Here is a 21,445-nt window from a genome sequence, read left to right as displayed (position 1 = left end):
GTTCTAAATAGACAGATAGGTAAAGGTCACTGTTTTGACTGAGATATTTTAATACATTCAAATATTTTATTTTAAACCGCTTCCATATATCTTGTTTGGCTTTATTTTGCCCTCGACTTTCACCATCCCAGTCCCTCATGATCGTTGTCGTTGTCATTTCTCTTTCATAAAGCTTAGCATCATGGAGTATTTGGGCTATGGGATTCTTAAACAATTTTCCCCTCAGAGCTGTGGATCCCCCCTGTGACTGTAGTATAAAATTCTTCCAACTATTGCATTTTGTCCTCCATTAAATAAATAAATAAATAAATAAATAATTCCGTGTGGCTACGTAATACAGATGAGCACTAGGTGAAAAAAAATGCCATAATTTTTTAAATCCTTTTTTAACCCCATAATTTATAAACGGAGATTATATTCAAAATTTTGAGATTAAAGTTAAAATTCTGAGGAAAAAAAAAGACCGAACTAAAAATTGTTAAATGAAGCTAGAATACACAGGGGAGTGAAAATAGTCCATCCAACTGCAAAGTTTCAGAGAACTGAAGAAACTCTTTCTTTTGTAAACATATGTGGTGTTTATGTGTACCAGAAACATTTTTGTTAATGATTCATCACCGAGTATACACAAATATGCTAGCATACTTTAGCCTCCTAAAAAGAAAAAGCACCCACTTTAATTTCCGCTAGAGGGCGCCATAAAGACGAGACAAAATTATGATTTGAAGTATATTGCACTTTTCAAGAAACCCTTTTTTTTTTGAGAAAAGAAAGATGGTTAATTATAGGAAATATGTAAACACTCCCCAGAAATAGATTTTATGCTTTTTAAAAAAAGCATTAAATCTCTTTTTAATGCTTTTATTTTTTTTCTCCATCTGTAAAATATTGTATTTTGCACTACAACACAGTGCAAAATACAACATGTCTTACATGCATAACCCAAACATCCATTGTTTTGGGAGAAATATTAATATCTGAATCAACTACATAGGTGGGACCTCTATATAGGGGACGTCTTTTATGTGCCCTAACTGAATCACTGTGAGAAAGAACATTTAATGTATTCATTAAACGTTTGCTGTGCTGAATGCTTGGTGTAATACCTTATAGGACCGCTAGTGGCCGGTAAGTGTCTTCAAATATAATTCTGATGTGCAGAATGTTTAAATTAATTATTGAGGACATTTAACGGCTAGTGGCCGTTATAAGGTATTACACCAAACATTCTGTACAGCGAACTTGGGGAACTGCATTGGGGAAAAGTTCTTTCTCACAGTGATTCAGTTAGGGCGCTCGCATTCCAATAGAGGTTTAACTCGTCGTTGTCAAATTCCACTAACCACTATTATTACATATAGGACACAAGTGGCCACTTACAGCACAAAAGACATTAGGACTCCAGCTCACAGAGGACGGTTTGGCAGTATGTTTGCCAGGTTAGGTTGGATTTTACTGTCCTAAAGTCAAAATTCCTGTAAATATATACACTGTTGTTAACCTCAGGTCAGTCAAAGAGTAGTGATATAATTACCAGCTGCATGACAGACATCAGGGTAGGCAAAGGTTATTTTCTGTAGATATTTGCCCATACTCATTAATTAACTTGAGAAGCAAGCTGGTGACACTTGGTGAGGGTTGTGTTAAGAACAAAACATTTCTAGAAAAACAAACAATAAATTCCGAGGTGGTGTGATGTCTGACCACACCCAAAACTGATTAAAAAAAATAACACTACATCTTGTTTTTTCCCCTCTTATACAAACTCAATGTGTGAGAGATTAAATTATATTAAAACTAAAATTATTAAAATGATAGGTCACACCTTTTCATCTAGTTTTGTTTTATGTTATAAACTGTCTGTGACACAACCAGTCTTTTTATCTCACATTTTAGACAAAAATTTGCTTGTCATGTTATAGAAAATCTGTCCTTAAGACTTTCCTGTGTCAGAAAAGTTTACTGCTGACTGTTACAAAGCACTGACACCAGAGACCCCTTTACAAAAATGCTAAATAGACGTATCCTTACCAAAAAAAAATGAATATAAAAAAATCTTATCAGCAATTATACATCTTTTATTTACTTGGTGCATCGTACACATCAAACACCTTTTAAGTTGTTAATATCAAAACGAATGAGTGCATTAATATAAACCAGTGTTTTGTCTTGCATTTAAAAGTATTGTCAGAGCTGTACTTATATAGGCATGAAAATCATCTTTTTGTACATTAACCGTGATTAGGTATATTATACAAAATTATAATTCCTGTTGTTTTACTGCATTATACTCAATAACTTTTATGTTGTGTATACAACAAGGCTGTTTCATTTATTGAACTTAATTAAAGCCACTCTCAAAAGGGCAGAAAACATGATAGATTTGATGTTTTAATAAATCACTTAAAACCCAAACGACAGATCCATGCCGACAACACATCATTTTGTGAATAAAAATATACATGTGCTTATATGAAAGCCTTACTGGTGTGTGTTAATAGAGAGGCTTCAGACAGCAAATTGTGCATTTGGGTTTTCAGATATGTCAGGTAGAACTAAGGTTATCGTTAGTTTTATAACTTGTAAATTACTGGAATATAGGAATGACATTTCTTAAAATTAGCAAATTACTATTATTATTATTTTGTTTATAGAAACAACCGAAAACACCCATAAACATGTGATCATGCGTATTTCATTGCCTTGGTAACTTTTATTTTTCTTTTTTGCTCAGACATGTTTGTATAGTTGGTTAAAATAAGATTCAGTTCATCATATTGCATAGGTTGTGCTGAAAAAAGGATTTGTCACTTATACTGAGCGTTATGTTTTGTATTAAAAAAAAACAACAAAACAAAAAATGTCTCAAATGCTCTGGAATTTAAGGGCTACAAACCAAGGGTCTGGGGTAATAATGATATCTGCAGAGCAGTGTCTTTCACAGGCAGATCTCAGACATCTAACACTTACAATCATATTCAAAGATAACTAAACAGCAGGTCAATATTTAGTTTAATTTAATTAAGTCAGTGTGCTGTGGTTTGCTTCGTCTACACACTGACCATTTTACTTTAGAGAACAAGCCCAACTTATGACAAAAATGATCTCTGATTAGATTTTTTGAAAAACAGGTCCCCAAGTTGTATGGTAACACTATGGCGAAAATTGTGAGGTAAAAATAAAAGTGCGGGAATGCAGATGGCCTTGTTTGGCCTGATCATTTCAAGATGTTCAGGTATTAGGAGAGATGCTGTGCAGATTAAGTTCTTGGTATTACTGACTGGACCAAGAGCATATTCAAACACGGGGGGAAAAATGATAAAAAATGCCTTACTGCCTAAAAGCTCGAAATTCAACACACTATAAAAAAAAAAATCTTTAAAACTGTTTTAAAAAGGACTAATCCTTTCTTTTTCCATATAGGCAAATTGTGCACAAACGCGCATGTGCCAGTGTGGGTCATACAATACACTTGTTTTAAATATTTTATTTGCTTGAAAATATTATTCTGGTAAATAGATTGTTTAGCTTTGAAAGTTTGAATTCTTTAAATGGGGAAGACTTAAGAATCTACACAGTTGTGTGTGAGCTCAGGAAAGGTTACAGGTATGTGTTTGGTGTGTGTGTGTGTGTGTGTGTAAGGGGGTGGGGATGAAGGGACGAGTCACTGTACAAGAAACCTCTTATGTGTTACAGGGTTACCAGGACACACCGTGGAGCTGAGGCAGGAAAAATTAGACAAGAGAAGAGAAGAAAAGGGAAATGGACCCAAACCACCGACTAAACTGACAATCGTCACGAAAATGCCAGCTAACGGGACGCCGTTTTTTTTCAACCAGGACAACAACCCAAAAGGTCATTATCGATGGTATCCGTTTATCAAATTTTCCGGTGGATTTTCGCAGGTGATCTGAGCAAGTGTCCCACCAGAGTGCGTTTGAAAAGAGTGCGTGTCTACGAAATGGATCATTTATTCCGGCGCAACAGAGTTTTAAAGACCTTGCTGAGTTTAACTTTAGTGTTTGCGACTTTGTTAATGATCCAGAAGTTTATGGTGGTGAACATTCGGATGAAGGACTTACCCTCGGATCTAAAAAGTAACGGCTGCTCTTCCCTGCAATGCAAGAACAAGAGCGCGCTTGGAAACGCGTCGGCTCCGGTCAGGCAGCGCGCGCCGGCTGCGTGGAACATCACCGCGATCCACTGCGCTGCGGACGACGGCCTGCGGACTCAGAAATGGTTTCAGACTCTGGACTCCAGGTTCCACCAGTTCGTCCTGCACAGACACTGTAGATATTTCCCCATGCTCATTAACCACCCCGAGAAGTGCGCTGGGGACGTGGACCTGCTCATCGTGGTGAAGTCGGTTATAGAGCAGCACGACCGCCGCGAGGCTGTACGTCTCACCTGGGGCAAAGAGCACACCGTCAGCGGGAAAAGAATAAAAACCCTCTTCCTCTTAGGTACCCCCTCTCCCGAAAAGGACTCCAAAAACCTACAGAAACTGGTGCAATACGAGGACAGGCTCTATGGAGATATCCTGCAATGGGACTTCATGGATACTTTTTTCAACCTCACATTAAAAGAGGTCAATTTTCTGAGATGGTTTAACCTCTTCTGCACAAACGTTCCTTTCATTTTCAAAGGGGACGATGATGTCTTCGTCAACCCAGTTAACCTGGTGGACCTGATAGACTTCCGAACAGAGGAGGGCAAAGTGAGTGACCTATTTGTTGGGGATACCATTTCAAAAGCAATACCCATTAGAAATCGTCAAAGTAAGTACTATATACCCAAAGAGCTATTTGACGCGCCATATCCACCCTACGTAGGTGGTGGAGGGTTTCTTATGTCCTCTCAGTTGGCACGTAGATTTTATTCCGTCTCTGAGAGTGTGACACTTTTCCCAATCGATGATGTCTTCCTGGGCATATGCCTTCAAAAGTTAGGGCTGGCACCTGAAAGGCACCCAGGGTTTAAAACATTTGGGATCGTTAAACGCAAGGTGAGCCCGATGAACAGCGACCCATGTTTCTACCGCCATCTCATTGTGGTGCACAAGTTGAGCCCAGAAGAACTGCTGAAGATGTGGGACACTGTGTACAACAAGAAACTCACTTGTGCCAGAAAAGGTGTGGACTAGAGTTTGTGTGATCTGTGAAAACCCTGAGCACTAGTCAACAGCTTTGTGTTTTTGTGCTTTGTTTAATCATTATTCATGCTTTAATATCATTTGGATCAAAAGGTTAATTTTTGTGAACTAGGTGAAATCATGGTTCAATAAAATATAAGAAAAGGGAGAAGTAGAACAAGAACAATAATCTAAAAAAACTAAAGCTAGTTTTCAGCAACTAAGACACTTTACATGCAAAAAAATGCAGATGTATATGTATAAAAAACAACTAACTAATCGGTAGTCTGATCATTTGCACATGTGTATGTTAAACTGGAGATCCATATAATTGGAAGTGCAAAGCGGGAGGTTTATTTACAGCAGAAAACCAAAGAAGTGCCCTAAAGCTTCTAGATGGAGGATATGTGTGGATGTCAAACAATAATTATGCTTTACTGCATAAAGTGCGGGCTAGCTGTTTTTCCAGAAAAAAAGAAAACATAACAGCCACTTTGTTCTTCTGCCCTGAGCCATATTTTACAACAATGTTTAAACATAATATAAAGACGATAAGAATATATTGTTCTTTGAAACATAACACGGATGTATTTATTTTTAGTTTTTTTCTGTTTATGTTGATGTAAGGACAAGTGTTTAGAAAACAGAGGCTGAATAACATGCAAAAAGCGAAGCTCTGCATCTAAACTGTGGCCAGTAAAGAGCAAATGAACTGCATGACATATTCCATGTAGAAAATGTGCATGAAATGGAAAAAAAACACAATGGAAAAAAAGTAGAAATATATTTGTCATACATTCATAATTAAACTTAATAAGTGTTCTTTTTAATCAGCTACATTTGAATCTATGAAATGTCATCCTGCAATAATAAGGGTTAATCCATTTTCATCTGAATGGTCCTTATTTAACTATACCACATTTAAACGGTGTGGTTGTGAGTTGGATGTGAAAAGGAGGATATATGCTTGTGTATGAAGACAGTCACTTCATGGGAATGCAATGATTAGACATTTTATTTTCAAAAGACATTCCATACATTCCCAGTCCCTGTCAGGTTCACATGTCATTTACTGAGACCAATCTCTTATTTATACTCTTAAATTAAGAACATTATTATAGGACACAAAGGCTGATTTGCATAGAAAAAACATTATAAATGGTCTTTGTCGTGGTGAATTTATGGAAAGAAGTGTTATGTGTTTACAATATTTTTTACTGTACTGTATGTATATGTACTACAATATCGTTTCCTGTTAGTTGCTCAGTTCTGGTTGTGCAAATGCCTTCATTGCAAGCTGTCAACACAAAGTTGTTGAAGTTTATTTTAATGTCATAATATTTTTTAAAGGTCATAAAGGTCATTTCAAACCAGAAAAATTATTTAATGTAAAGTTTATATAATTACATTTTTTTACATCTAGATTTGATAGATACTTGTGCTTACAGGTATATTTGTATTTTTAGATATTCATTTGTTATCTGTTATGCTTATAGTGTTAGATGGTACTTTGACAAATCCACACTTTTTATCATTGTTTAATAAATACATTTTAGTCATCTTTGGAATTGCAAAAAATATAAACACTTCCTTTTGTGCAGAAATAAACACAAGCTAATTCACAACATAGAACCATGTATCAATAATTAATTAAATATAAATTTATTCCAATTTTATAACAATATTAATATTTAATATTCTAGTCAACAATTTATTCTAGTCACACTTCACTTTACTTATGACCAAAAACATCTTTTAGCATTTTAAGTGAAATGACTATAATAGACAAAAAACATATAATAGACAAAACCATATAACCATATTCATATTTTAGCGAATAAAAGGACGCTAAAATATAAAACTGTTATTAACACAATGGGTGTATTAAACATTGAAATACTGTTACTGTTGGCTATTGTTTCAGAAAAACCAACACTCTACCAATCAGTTATAACAACATAATGTTCTTTTTTATAATTATGCAAAAGGCCTTTTTTGACACTGCTTTGGTTAATATCTGCTCAAGTGGGGATTCTATTTCATTACAATTTGTATGAATCAAATTCACAATCTACTCTTTTCGACATTCTATGCTCTGTAAACACCGAAACTGGGATGATATGGACAGATGACATTAAAGATGCTGGTAAAGATTTCCCCAACAACGCTGAAAACAATTTTTTTTTTAACTTTCAGACTAGCTACATTGTTGAAATTACTGAAAATTATAAAAGTGCTTAAATTAAACTTCATCTACATATCTTACATGTGCACACACAATTACACTAAAACTGAAAATACAGATACAACAAAGGGACATTAGACATAGCTGTCTAAACACCCATTTACTCTCTTCCTGTGTAGCATGTCACAACAGAGCCAACTGATTTGATTAGATGAGCTCTGTACTCCTATAACCATGTGTGGCCCTGCTGAATAAGGAGTACTCTGGTAGTTTAGGGCTTTATTTTACCTGTCCTACTGGGTTGTGGTGCATGTGCAGGGGTACGAGTGGTGCTCCTGACACCTCCTCTGCCCCTTCCAACAGACTCTACTGCTGCTGGCCTCATTGCTGCTGCACCAATTGTCTTCCCTAACAGAAGCAAAATTAGAATAAAAATGAATAAATAAAGCAACCTGCACTCAAAAGTTTTGAGCAATGAAGTAATACGTTTCTATGCTTTAAAATAAAAATAAATATTTTCTGTGAGCCATTTTGTAAAAAAAAAAAAAAAAAGGGGGGGGGGAATTTTGTGGGGTGGTATCAGTGGGTGTGGTTTAATTGTTTGTCAGTTGTATTTATATGGGGATGTGTGGAGGTTTACCAAGTGTCAAACATGAACCTATGGTTATGACTTTAATTACTAACCTTAGTGATTAATTAATTCTTTCCTTCTTTTTCTTTTTCCAAAGTATCCATAGTATGTACCAAACTAGCCTCTCTTACCCGTTCGTCAGCGCCATCCAGATGTACCTCATGTTAAGTTACTACCCTGTCTATAATTTAAATCCACAATTCCTTCCTTTCATAGCTATATAACTGCACCTTGTTCAGTCATGACTCTGGAATAAGTGTAAGGGGTTGGGGGAGGGAGGGGCAATCTGTATCTCAGCTTATTTCTGACCCTTCAGTTTACTCAATATTATTCACATCCATATTGCTTTGTAGATATTACTATACATTTTTTATGCAAATGAAATTAAAAGTTGTTTTGCTGAGTTAGAGTTCTTTTCAGGTAGGTCTATTTAAGGGTATGTGGTGGGATAGGGTCGAAAAGCAGGAGGCCTTACTACAGGCCAAGAGTGGGATAAATGGCTCACCTTGTGTGTGTGTCTTAGTCCGCTGTAATGCCAATGTCCTGCGCGTGTTCTGCTTACAGCCTGTGTTGCTGTCCATGAGGTGAAACTTCCAGCCCTAAATACGCAGCTCAGTGTTAGTCTGCAGCCTTAACCATTTGCAAGACTGTGGGTTCTCAGTCACAAATGAATACAACAAACATCTCCGTATATACAAATTAAGTTTTCAGCATCTGCATTTTGTTCATTTATACACTGCCAGCCCCCCAAAAAGTCAATTTAGAAAAAAGTCGTTTTAGAAAGGTCAAATTTATTAGCCTGCATCAAGAGAGAAAAAAACAAATAAACAAAAAACACTGGTATTGAGTTAAGAACTGTCCAACACATTCCAACACATAGTGGTGGACTGTCAAAGAAATGTGTTCGGAGAAAAAAAACTTGCATGAACATAACTAAAATGGTGACATTGTATCATAAAAAATAGACAGTAGGTATCATAGCTATACTCGATAGTGAAAGTAAGAGCAGTACTCATAATGTGAACTCAGGATTGGAACGAAACTTTAGCTTGAGCCTGTCTCTGCAAAAAGTCCCTGCACTGTGGAAAACATCATGCATTGTGCCGGTACCCAAAACACCACGCCCCTGTGCCCAGAACGACTTCAGGCCTGTTGCTTCGACATCGCACATTATAAAGGTGTTCGAGAGACTGATCCTGGATACACTTCGTCCCCTGGTGAAGTCCTCTCTGGACCCTCTTCAGTTTGCCTCTCCGCCGTTCATGGGAGTCGATGATGCCATAATACACCACTTGGTTTCGTGGATCATGGACTATCTGACCTGCTGCCCCAGTATGTCCGACTACAGAACTGTGTGTCCGAGACTTTTATCTGCAGCACTGGAGCTCCCCAGGGGACTGTACTGTCTCTGTTTCTTTTCACCCTATATACATCTGACTTTAGATATAACTCAAAGTCATGCCACCTGCAGAAGTTCTCTGACGACTCTGTGGTTGTTGGGTGTATAAAGGGGGGGGACACCCCGGAGTACCAGTCTGTAGTGGATGACTTCGTTTCCTGGTGTGAGCGTAATTACCTACAACTGAACATCAGGAAAACAAAGGAGATGGTAGTAGACTTTAGGAGGAGCAAGACCCCTGTGACTCCTATATCTGTAAAGGGGGAGATAGTGGACATGGTCTCTAAATACCAATATCTGGGAGTCCATCTGCACAACAAACTTGACTGGTCACTCAACACAACGGCACTCTACAAGAAAGGACAGAGTCGGTTGTATTTTCTTCAAAGGCTCAGGTATAACGCCTGTAACACCATTCTGTGGATGTTGTGGTGAGTGTCATTTTTTACGCTGTGGTCTGTTGGGGTGGTAACATTAAGGTGTCTGATAAGAACAAACTGGACAAGTCAATTAAAAAGGCCGGATCTGTTCTAGGCATGGAGCTGGATATAGTAGCGAAGAGGAGGATTCTATTCAAAGTACAATCCATTTTGAACAATTCTTCTCACCCGCTACACAGTGTCTTCGCTGAACAGAGGAGCAGTTTCAGCCAGAGACTGATTACTATCAAGTGTTCCACAGAGCGCCACAGGAGATCCTTTCTCCCAACGGCCATAAAAGTTTACAACTCTTCTCTGTAACTCATACACACATGTATGTGGATTTTTCACTAACTGTTACACAACAGGACATTATCACTTACCATATTAATAATATTGATTACTGCCTACTTCCCAATAAAATATGTAACAAGATTACATATAATAATACAATATTACATGAATATACTAGATTACTGTGCAATACTTACAAGTGGCCTTGAGTCATATTCTGATGGTACTTACTGTTTTAGGAACTTTTTTTTTTTTTTTAAAGATTATTATTATTATTATTATTATTATTATTATTATTATTATTAATTACCTTTATTCTTTATTACCTTTTCTTAGTTAACAACTGTGAGCACCTGTAACCGAGCATAAGCAATTTTCCTCTGGGATTAATAAAGTTATTTGAATCTTGAAACAGCTGTGTGACCATAAGGAAACCACTTCTTAATAAGACTAATCAGGAAAAAGGCTTCAATTTGCTAATGAACATAAAGATTAGACTTCAGGGTAAAAGGGGAAGTACATGAAGTGATTCGCCCAACCTTTCACTTGTACATGATCTGTGGTCGCTTTGGTTGGTCAGGACTGGATTTAGAAATGTTATGTGGCAATAAAATTAAGTCAATTGACTACCCTAACACACTGAATGACCAGATTATCCCATCTATCAATTTTTTTCCTCCCTGATGGCACAGGCATATTCCTGAAAGCAGGTGAAAGCATAGTTTGGAAAGCATAAAGGAATCATTAAATGAGCAATATTGCCATGACAATCATGTCCATGATAAGTGTACGCAAAACACAACTTGAAACTGTATCTGTTCCGAGAACAGGGGTATTTATACTAAGATCATGTCGTTCGCTTCAACATTAGGAAATGTATCAGTGTTCTACTCTTCAGCCTGTACACAAGTCACAATCTGTCAGGGAATAGCTGCAAATTTACCTTTAAATCATTTAGCATATTGATCAAGACTTTTGGACCAGGCTGTATATTCATGAAATTATAATGCAACTTTAGCTCATTTTACACCTAGATTGTAAGGGCTTTTTCATGCTAAATATGTAAAAGTTCAATCGATATACATATGTGCATAGTTGCAGTTTGGTATCCCAAGTTTCTTTCTTTTAAATACTACGATTTAGACCAATGCTTGAAAGAGTAAACATTTTAGGTTTCACAAGTTTACCCGATTTAACTGGACAAATTGTACACTACTCAGGACCCTTGAAATCATCAACCACTTTCCCCAATGCTCCCGAACCGTAACTTCAGCACATTTTCACCCCACACCTAATAGTGCAAACACAGCATTACCTATAAATAAAGACACAAGGTTGTTGTAATGCACATGTCTGCCAGTGTTAATGCGCATGTCTGCCAGTGTAACAGAATAGTAAAACTGGTTTGAGACTGAAAAGTGAGCCTGTGTTATATGCACAGGTTATAACACACCCAATAAAAATAAACTCAGCAACATGTGTGAGCTGGGCATCAACCTCACTTATTAAAATCCCTCCTATTTGGTGTTCTGTGCAAGCCTCCATGTATTCCCATTAATAAGATCAACTGCTTATACTACTAACCTTTTTTTTTTATAGCAAAATAAATACACTGAAGCCATGCAGATTGTTTGTAAGAAACTTTGTTTTTACATGGAAGTTGTTTTTTTGCTATGTTTGTGACGAAAACAACAGATCACTTTAAAATTCAGATAACTTTTTTATTTAAACAGTCAAATTTGTCAAAATTTGTTTAACATTCAGGGTAGTAGTGATTATGATAACGATTCTGGTAACTCACCAGAAATGGTGGCGAGTTGAGTGTTTTTTTTTCCTAGCAAAAAGAAAGGACTTACAGGGAAATACATTTATGCCTGTTATGACGAAAATTTATGATGCAGTCCAGATACAATGACCTTTCATTAATAAAGCTACATATCCGTGTATATAAATGATCACATGTAAATTAAATGCGCAATTTCCTTGTTTATTAGTTTTACTTTTACTTATCTGTATGATCAAACCTATGATCAAAACTGTGTCTGGTCAGAGTAACATTTTAGCAAGCTGAAAAATGCTGCATTTGCAGTTAAATACTCGAAATCAATATCAACCATTATATATAAAAAAAAAAAAAAAAATACAGTGAAACCTCGGATTGTGAGTAACACAGTTTAATAGTGTTCCGCAAGACGAGCAAATATTTTTTTAATACATTTTGACTTAGAAAACAAACAAGTGTTGGTTTACGAGTACCGAGTATCACGTATCATGTATGCGCTTCTTGTTTTGACGCAGAGCGTCACGTGATCACAACTGAGCCAACGGTTTTTCTCTGTCTTGCGCTGCGGAATTGTGGGTAATTGTCTCCCCTGCTGGGTCTTAGTGCGTGTCTCTCATCGGTATAATGAACATCCGTGCACGCATGTACTGTTTACTATAACACTGTGACCACATGTGTGTGCGTAAAACATATTTTATTTTGTGTCTGTATGCATGTGTGTACAGCATGCGTGTAAAGCAAAAGCAAGTCTCATTAGAGAGGTTAAAGATCCATTTTCTCTCTGTGTATCAGCCTGCTCTTTGTGTCTGACACACAGACCCCTCCTGCCTTTACAGACACACACAGACGCGCGCACACACACACACACGCACTCTTTCTCTCTGCTCTACACAAAAACACTGTCACGATTCTCTTTGAAGGGCACGTCAATTTGTTTTATTTTTTCCTTTACAGCAGTGATTCTGTTAGTGTGTCACTCAGTCAATCGTCTTTACAGAGATTTCTTGTTTATTTTTCCGATAAAAGTGTTTCCGTTGTGTGTGCGCGCGTGTGCGAAAATAGTGGAGGAAGGGTAACTGTGTAAGACGAAAAGGGAGAGAGGGGAGGGGCCTCCTTACTTTTGCTTTACACACAAATACACAGCACCTGCACGCACAAACGGAAACACTTATCTGTCAGGATTTATTTTTACTTTTTTTAAAGGTAAAGTGCAGGTTAATTTGTTTTATTTTTACTTTATATTTTGAGTTAATTTATTTTTATGTATTTATTTTTTGGCGCTGTGGAATGAATAATTTGGTTTCCATTATTTCCTACGAGTGTTTTGGAATACGAACCCACTTCCGAAACAAATTATGCGCGTAATCCAAGGTTTCACTGTACTATAGATAAGGGCAGTTGAAATCAAATAGACCTGAATTAGAGGAACATATGTGGCTTTTTATCCACGAATCAGCCCTTTAGTATTACAGGTATCTACTGCACATACAGAAGGCGCTGTAACTTTCTTATCTAGATATGGAGTCTTAAGCTGGTGGACTAAACTTAAAAAAAAAAAAAAAAATGAAAAAAAAAAAAGTAAAATATACGAACACCCAGAAGCCATTTCCCTTTATTTTGGGTTCGAATGATTACTTGCAGCAGGTAGTTGCAGTAGTACATAAAATAACGTTCAGTTTTCTACAAGACTTTCAATGTTTTGTTTTCTTGCATCTTGGACAACAGGGGTATGCTTAATATTTTCCTATTTCTTGACATACTGTCATTGACAAGACCCGTATTTAAATTATGGTATTGTATTGGTTTATGTACAAGTACATAGATGCATCTGATGCATGGGTCATCTAATGCATCAATATTTGGTTGTTAATTTTTTTCATGTGAATTGTTGATACCAAAATAAATAAATAAATAAATTAACTAATTAATAACATTCACACTGTATATACATATATCATAATTGTGTTATAAATCTTAGATTTAAATTAGAAATCTGGCCAGTTAAAAAAGAACAAAATCTTTTTTTTAAGTATTTGTACTTACTGTCTAAAGCATTATTAAAAACTGGAAGGATAGTGGTAAACCATGATCTTTGAGGAAGAAATGTGTTTAAAAAAGACTGATAGGAGAGCACTTCGTAAAATAAAATCATAAAACAATAATAAAATAAATAAATAAACAGTACTATAACTATGTTTTATAGTGAACTTAAGAGCATTTCCACATGCACAACGTTAAGAGAATTTAGGGGATTGGGATTAAACTGCTGTAAAAAACACTCATCATTGAGGTTAATCTGAAAAAAAAAGGCTTAATTTTGCTAGGGAGCATAAAGATTGGACTGTGGAGCACTGAAAAGAGGTCATGTGGTCTGATGAGAAATTAATGTGATTCTGGATGGAAATAAATATTGTGACTTGGCATGAGCTTATAAAATGCAAAAGGTGGTACAATGAAATATCAGTGTGCAACTTTTTTTTATTTGGCCAGGCAGCAATGTACAGTCATGGCCAAAATTGTTAGCACCCCTAAAATTTTTCCAGAAAATACAAAAATCAGAAAAGTATTGCATTAACACGTTTTGCTATATACATGTTTATTCCCCTTGTGTGTATTGAAACAAAACAAAACAAAAAAAGGGAGAGAAAAAAAGAAAATTTGACATAATGCCACAGAAAACACCAAAAAATGGGCTGGACAAAATTATTGGCACCCTTAACTTAATATTTGGTTGCACACCCATTGGAAAAAATAACTGAAATTAGTCGCTTCCTATAACCATCAATAAGCTTCTTACACCTCTCACCCGGAATTTTAGACACTCTTCCTTTGCAAACTGCTTCTTCTCTCATAACTGCCTTTTTCTAACAGTAATTTTAAGATCTCTCCAAAAGTGTTTTTAGATGTTTTTTAGATCTGGAATCATTGCTGGCCACTTTAGAACTCTCCAGCGCTTTGATGCCATCCATTTCTGGGTGTTTTTTGTAGTATGTTTGGGATCATTGTCCTGCTGGAAGACCCAAGATCTCAGACGCAAACTAGGCTTTTTGACACTGGGCCTTACAGTGCGACCCAAAATCCTTTGGTAATCCTCAGATTTCATAATGCCTGGTACGGTGTTCTTTTCTTTGTAGGCCACATTCCATTTTTGAACAGTAGAATAATGTGCTTTACCAAAAAGCTCTATCTTGGTCTCATCCGTCCACAAGACATTTTCCCAGAAGGATTCTGGCTTACTCAAGTACATTTTGGCAAACTCTAGGCTTGCTTTTGTATGTCTCCGTGTCAGCAATAGGGTCCTCCTGGGTCTCCTGCCATAGCGTTTCATTTCATGGACATGTCGACAGATAGTTTTGGAACTTGTTTTGGGCTGGTTATCCACCATCCGGACTATCCTGCGTTGCAACCTTTCGTCAATTTTCTCTTCCGTCCATGCCCAGGGAGATTAGCTACAGTGCCATGGGCTGCAAATGTCTTGATAATGTTGTGCACAGTGAACAAAGGCAAATCTAGATCTCTGAAGATGGACTTGTAACCTTGAGATTGTTGATATTTTTTCACAATTTTGGTTCTCAAGTCCTTACACAGTTCTCTTTTCCTCTTTATGTTGTCCATGCTTAGTGTGGCACACACAGACACAATGCAAAGAAAGAGTGAACTTCTCTCCTTTTTATCTGCTTTCAGGTGTATTTTTTATATTGCCCACACCTGTTACTTGACCCCGGGTGAGTTTAAAGAAGCATCACATGCTTAAAACAATCTTATTTAGCCACAATTTTAAAAGGGTGCAAATAATTGTGTCCAGCCCGTTTTTGGAGTTTTGTGTGATATTATGTAAAATTTGCTTTTTTCATCCCCTTTTTTGTTTTGTTCCAATACACACAAAGGGAATAAACATGTGTATACCGAAACATGTTAATGCAATACTTTTTTGTAAAAAATACTTGATTTTCTGGAAAAAAAAATCAGGGGCACCAACACTTTTGGCCATGACTGTATACTGGCCATATGTTTTCAGGCTTTATCATTAGCTTTTTAGAGTACTGTGTTGACTGACTTACAAAAACTTCTGTAAAGAGGCTAACAGGTACTAAGCAATCTATTTGACCCATTTGTTATGGTAACTTTGTGTGAGGTCGTTTTTTACAGATTTTTGTTTGACACAACAAAAATTTAATTGCTTAAAATGATTAATGAAATTAGATAGTGTGTCAAGAGCTGATGGAGCTTCTGTAGTCTTCCATTGACTGATCTTATAACAGATGATGCAAATACTGAATAGCCATAGATCATTAGACCCAGACATTCAGTATTATTATGTTATACATAAAATCTGGAGGAGAATACAATGCACTGTTTTACTGTACAAAATATTTTATGGATAGGTAAGTAAAGTAAAAGAAACTGAGAAGTGCATGACTATTGTTTTCAACCCAATTGAGAATTTGTAAAAATGTGCAGAAGTTCAGTATATTAATATTTGAAACAGGTTAAGACTTGTTCAAAGGTTAAGACAACAGTTAAGCTTTTGTATAGAAGAATTCTGTACTCATATGATGTCAAACATGATTTTAGCTTCATATATTCCTGTTTAGTCCCTGACAGAGACACTGTCTCTACTAACCAAAGCCATCCCCAGGTCTGTAATTAGAGACATCAGATACAATGTGGCAGAGAAAAAGGGAACAGATGGTAGAGGTGCCAGTTTACCCAAAATGTTCGCATTTCAAATTTTAATCAAGTCGCTCACTGATATTTCTGACTGTTTAATATTCCTGTTGTCAATGTTGTCTTTTTAAAAATATTCTTTAACTACTCAAGTTCCATTTCATTTGTAAGTCACTTTGGATGAAAGAATGTGCCAAACAAATAAATGCAAATACAGAACATAAAATTAGAAATGAAAGGTAATGCGGCTTCTGTGATCATCTATGAAAACCTCTTATGTCACACATCATAAAAGTTACGCATGAAACTGTCAACAGCTTTATGTGAAAAAGTACATGTGTAAATGATCAGTATTAATCTTGCATGCATCTCACCTCCTCTCCTGGAGGTAAGTTCTCATGGCACAAAGGACAGTGGTTACAGTTTCCATTGGCCACAGTATTTGGAAGAGCTGATCAGAAACACATACACACATGCCAAAAGGTCATTCTCGGTCTTAACACAAGCACACACCATCAAACTCTAAGAGTAACAAAGTAAATATTTTCTACATAAGAAGTACATGAGGACTTGTGCTTACAAAGAACTGCAATTGGATTTTAAAAAAACTATTTCCGTAATATCATTTAGAGAAAAACTACTATAGGCCTGCTTTATTTTTACATATTTTCAGCCAGCTTGAACATATTGTAATGCTCATGTGGATGTGGAATTACTTATAGATACATCTGGTGTCAGCAGCGGCATATGAAATGGGATAACATGAGAACTTGAGAAGGGAGTACTCACGATTACAGGCTGTGCTTTGAGCATGTTCAGTCAGCTTATTTATGATGATGGCCTCAGAACAATGAGGACACTGGGCAAAATCTGCTTTGTGTTCACACTCTGAGAGCAGGTGCTCTGTTAGGCTTGCAATCTCTACTACCTAAGACAGACAGACACATTATAATAATTTTGATCAAATTCATAGTGGGTACACACATTTTGGCATATGGAACAAATGCAAATGATGTTAAACAAATTTTCAGTTGTTCAAATTAGCAAGCAATTAGGGCAAAAACTGTTACCGATAAAAGATAAGTTGCGGGTTCAGAGGGCGGGATAAGTATGTGAGTAAGTATCTAAGAAAGATCAGTATGTGATAACGTCTCACTGTTCTGGAATGCAGATAACAAAGTGACAAAGTGACATTTTGACAAAAAAAAATTACAAAGATGAAGCGTAGAAACAAAGACCTGCATTACACCGTGAAAACTGCAGCCAAACTGGAAAACATACCAAAAAAATTTTTAAGAACACTATGATGTTACCAAATAATACCATCAGACATAATGAGTCATGACATTCAATGTATAAGGCATCACCCTTATGATGCATCACTTTTACTTATTTTCCAAGTAACAAAGAAAATAGGAAGGAAATTTAGTTGTCACTAAATGAAACTTTGCTTTTATTAAATCAGTTTAAACTTAACCCTTGCAGATGTCAGTGGATACATTCACATATATTAGACCTATATAATAGGTCTATCATCTACATCCCTCTTGATGTTTTCCTTGTACTTCCAGTTTATTTCATTCTTTCATATCGTGATTAAATTCTTAAGACATATGAGTCCTATCTGATTCTAAGCATTCCTCCACATGCGCAGTAGTTTTTTTTTTCCCGGATTGTTAAGTGTTCCCCAAATGACAGGGAAGAAAATTATGTCTTTCTTTCCACTCAACAGGGACAATTATTCCTGTGGGCATAAACTCAGAGATTCATTCATCAAATTCTGATTTGAATATGGCAGGTCAATTTAATCCAGTTGTGTGGATCTGAATGTGTAAGTTTCTTACTGATATATACCTGTCTGCACTGGAGGCATCGATACAGCATTGGACAGTGTTTCCAGTAGTGCAGGTCCAAACCCTCTTCCGTAAAAGACTTATCTCTTTCTCCACAAAATATGCAAAGACTGCAAAACAAGCCACTATATTACAACACATGCTATAAATCCGTAAACAACAGATAGTTTACATTTTTATAAAAAATAAAAATAAACATTCATAGTTCACTTCAAATCTAGTTGAACTCTATCAAAACCATAATATTGAATTTATACAACACATTTAACTTCTTTTAAAATTAAATACAACGAAATACTATGAGAGAGTTTGAGATAAAAATTAAAGAGATAGAAACACAACTAGAGCTGTAGAAAATGTCACTGATGCCTGTAGCGTGCATACAACCTGGTTTTTAGCATTATTACAGTCCACAGTAAATACCGTGACTGTTTTACAGGTGCTTACTTGTCTAGGTAGTTTGATATAGATTTGCCCCCTTTTTCATCAGCAGAGATGGAATGTGTTCCCTTTTTAACACCTATTCAGAAAGGTAGACATTAAGCCCCTCTTAAATCTGTACACACAGATAAAAACAGAGGTAACAAACCATCTATAACACATAATACACACCTGGTTTATGTGTCTTCTCAGTTTTTCTCTCCGGCGATTTTTTCTTTTCCTTCTCCCTTTCCTTAAGAAACCATAAATGTTGATTTCTTTAAATGACTGGTTGTGTTATTTAGAAATGTTTTAAACTAACTGCTCCAACCTTCCATCTGGTCAACCTTCACACACTACGGGCAATTTGGGAACGCCAATTAGCCTAATCTGCATGACTTTGGACTGTGGGAGGAAACCAGAGAACTCAGAGGAAACCCACCAAGCACAGGGAGAACATGCAAACTTAATGCAGACACACCCGACGTTGGAATCAAACCCGAGACCTGGAGGTGCAATGCGACACTCCTAACCACTAAGCCACCGTGCCGCCAAATGTTATTATACACAGATTCTTAATATCACAAAATCTATATAACTGCAACCTACAATGGTCAGAATAATTTTATTGTAATTAATTGACATTAAAATGTATTTGTTATTTATATAATTTAGCATATGGGAGGGGCGTTCAAATCAAACTGGCATCGGGTCAGTAGCGTACTGTATGTCGTGAGCATAATAACTTCAATAGATACATTTGTTACATGGACCACAAAAAAGTAGGTGATTCAGCACTATCAGCCTAATCAACCAAAAAGCCTATGATGAAGCCTATGTTGCACTTGGATTCATGGTGGGGATGGTGAGGGCAGAGGAGAGACCCGTGTGTGTTTTGTGTCTTAAACCGCTGGCAGCAGACAGCACGAGACCCAACAAAGTAGGAAGACACTTAGAGACAACATACCCCAGTCACGTTAATAAGCCATTTGACTTCTTTGAAAGAAAGCTCTAGATAAGTGACAAAGTACGCCTGTTAAAACAACTGCATGTGTATTTTATCTGTTTTGAACTTGGTGTTATTTGATCTTATTGGTTTAGAAATTGATATTTCAATAAATAGTACACTTGGCCGTTTTCGTTATCATTTTGTTGACAAGTGGGGCTTGAAAATTCGCCCACCCCCTTAAGTGGGGAATGACAGAAAATGTTTGAGAACCACTGGTTTAAAGAAATGCAATAAATAATAACATTTTAGAAAATGGGTTTCAATACATTTGAATAAATGTGGATATTTTTGCCTTGAGATACACAAATACTAGAAAAATTAGTTATTAGAAAAATATTTATGCAATAAATAACAATGCTGCGCTCATCATATCCCTGTTTCTGAGAGGGAATGAAGCACTGATCTTCAAGGACAACGACTTTATTCATGGCTAATGAACCTACACTCATCTCCCTCAGAACGGCCAGTTGCTCCTGCAGGCTCTTGATTTCTTGCTCCTCTTTCTCTCCCTCTTTCTGCACCTTTCCTTTCTTCCTCTAAGAAAGAAAAAGAGAGAGGAGAAAGATTAAGAAGATATAATCGAGTTTGGACTGGTTTTGACACAAACTCTCCAGGCTGGCATGAACACCATTACAACCCAAAAAGGATTTTAGACGCAATGTCTATTACTAAGTTTCTTTGAATTTCTCTGACATTGCTTAACATCAGTGAAGTTACATCAGTGAAACATCTTTGCCTTTACCAAACATGGTCTATTTCCTTTTGTCGTCAGTTCGTGGGTGGTGACCATAATGACTGACTGACTACCTGTGACTGAGGAAGTCTTCCATCTATTTTGGCGATGGAGTCAAAGAGATGTCTGTAGAGGATGTTTTTGCGAGTGCTGGGATCATCTGGTGGAAGGTAACGCAGTATGGAATGGCCATGGATGTGGTACATAATCTGCACAATCTGTACAGCCAGCTCGCGCACAGATGCTGCACAATGCTCCAATGCTCCTGTTAGAAACTCATTAAAAAAAACACATTTAAATCATAAATCACTGAACACATCTGAATATGGTGCGACATTTTGTCATTGCTATCAGTAGAAAAGAGCAAATTGTGGTTTTAAAAATATTCATTTTCTAAAATAATTAGCAGAAAAATATTCCTGTAATAACACACCGCAGCATTTAATTATCTTTGTACATGTACTTGAACAAACAATAATAAATTGAAATCCATCTATTCATCTATCTCTCTATCTATATAAAATCTAATCTAATTATGAAGAACACTGGTACCTGCCTGAAGCAAAAGAGAGCTGGCAGGTATAGCTACAGTAGTTTTTCAACAACCTACCGGTCATTAAAAAGAAAAAAAAAAAACAAGAAAAAACATCTGCATACCAAAAAGATCTGATGTAGTGTTAAAAGAAAAAGACTTTTACAACAAAGATTGGTTTGGTTTAGTTTTTACTGATTAACTTGTTTTATACAACAGAGCTGTTAAATTCTTTCCGGTAAGAAAATGTTAAACAACTTCCTACAACAGCAGCTCTGAAAACACTTCTGGTTATAATTTAATTAACAGGTTAATATTATCACACTTGTTCTAGCTTTTTTTTCTATACGAACAACTAGTAAAATGGCAAGCTGTGAGTTTTGGTCTT

General features: G+C 36.3%; 2 protein-coding genes across 4 annotated transcripts in view; one reads left to right on the top strand and one right to left on the bottom strand.

Annotated features, from left to right (window-relative positions):
* The first annotated feature begins 3,467 nt into the window (after window positions 1-3,467).
* b3gnt7l (UDP-GlcNAc:betaGal beta-1,3-N-acetylglucosaminyltransferase 7, like) lies at window positions 3,468-6,041 on the top strand. The gene has a single exon (XM_053504702.1). It carries the CDS (start codon window positions 3,866-3,868, stop codon window positions 5,141-5,143), a length of 1,278 nt encoding a protein of 425 aa, XP_053360677.1. The 5' UTR covers window positions 3,468-3,865; the 3' UTR covers window positions 5,144-6,041.
* Window positions 6,042-6,128: 87 nt separating this feature from the next.
* Window positions 6,129-21,445, bottom strand: part of cep104 (centrosomal protein 104) — a 41,725-nt gene continuing 26,408 nt past the window's right edge. For 2 of the 3 annotated variants that reach the window (XM_053504699.1, XM_053504698.1), the window contains exons 14-22: window positions 20,597-20,800; window positions 20,236-20,328; window positions 18,976-19,036; window positions 18,811-18,883; window positions 18,365-18,473; window positions 17,300-17,438; window positions 16,885-16,961; window positions 8,453-8,546; window positions 6,129-7,724 (exon numbers count right to left, since the gene is read on the bottom strand). In XM_053504699.1, the coding sequence (XP_053360674.1) occupies window positions 7,588-7,724; window positions 8,453-8,546; window positions 16,885-16,961; window positions 17,300-17,438; window positions 18,365-18,473; window positions 18,811-18,883; window positions 18,976-19,036; window positions 20,236-20,328; window positions 20,597-20,800 (987 nt within the window). In that variant the 3' untranslated portion in view covers window positions 6,129-7,587. The remainder of the gene's footprint in view (window positions 7,725-8,452; window positions 8,547-16,884; window positions 16,962-17,299; window positions 17,439-18,364; window positions 18,474-18,810; window positions 18,884-18,975; window positions 19,037-20,235; window positions 20,329-20,596; window positions 20,801-21,445) is intronic. The other variant, XM_053504700.1, reaches the window with a different exon arrangement.

This window comes from Clarias gariepinus, chromosome 9, assembly GCF_024256425.1.
Source record: "Clarias gariepinus isolate MV-2021 ecotype Netherlands chromosome 9, CGAR_prim_01v2, whole genome shotgun sequence".
NCBI classification, from domain to species: Eukaryota; Metazoa; Chordata; class Actinopteri; order Siluriformes; family Clariidae; genus Clarias; species Clarias gariepinus.
Note: the sequence above shows the minus strand (reverse complement) of the source record. Positions and strands in the feature narration are given on the sequence as shown.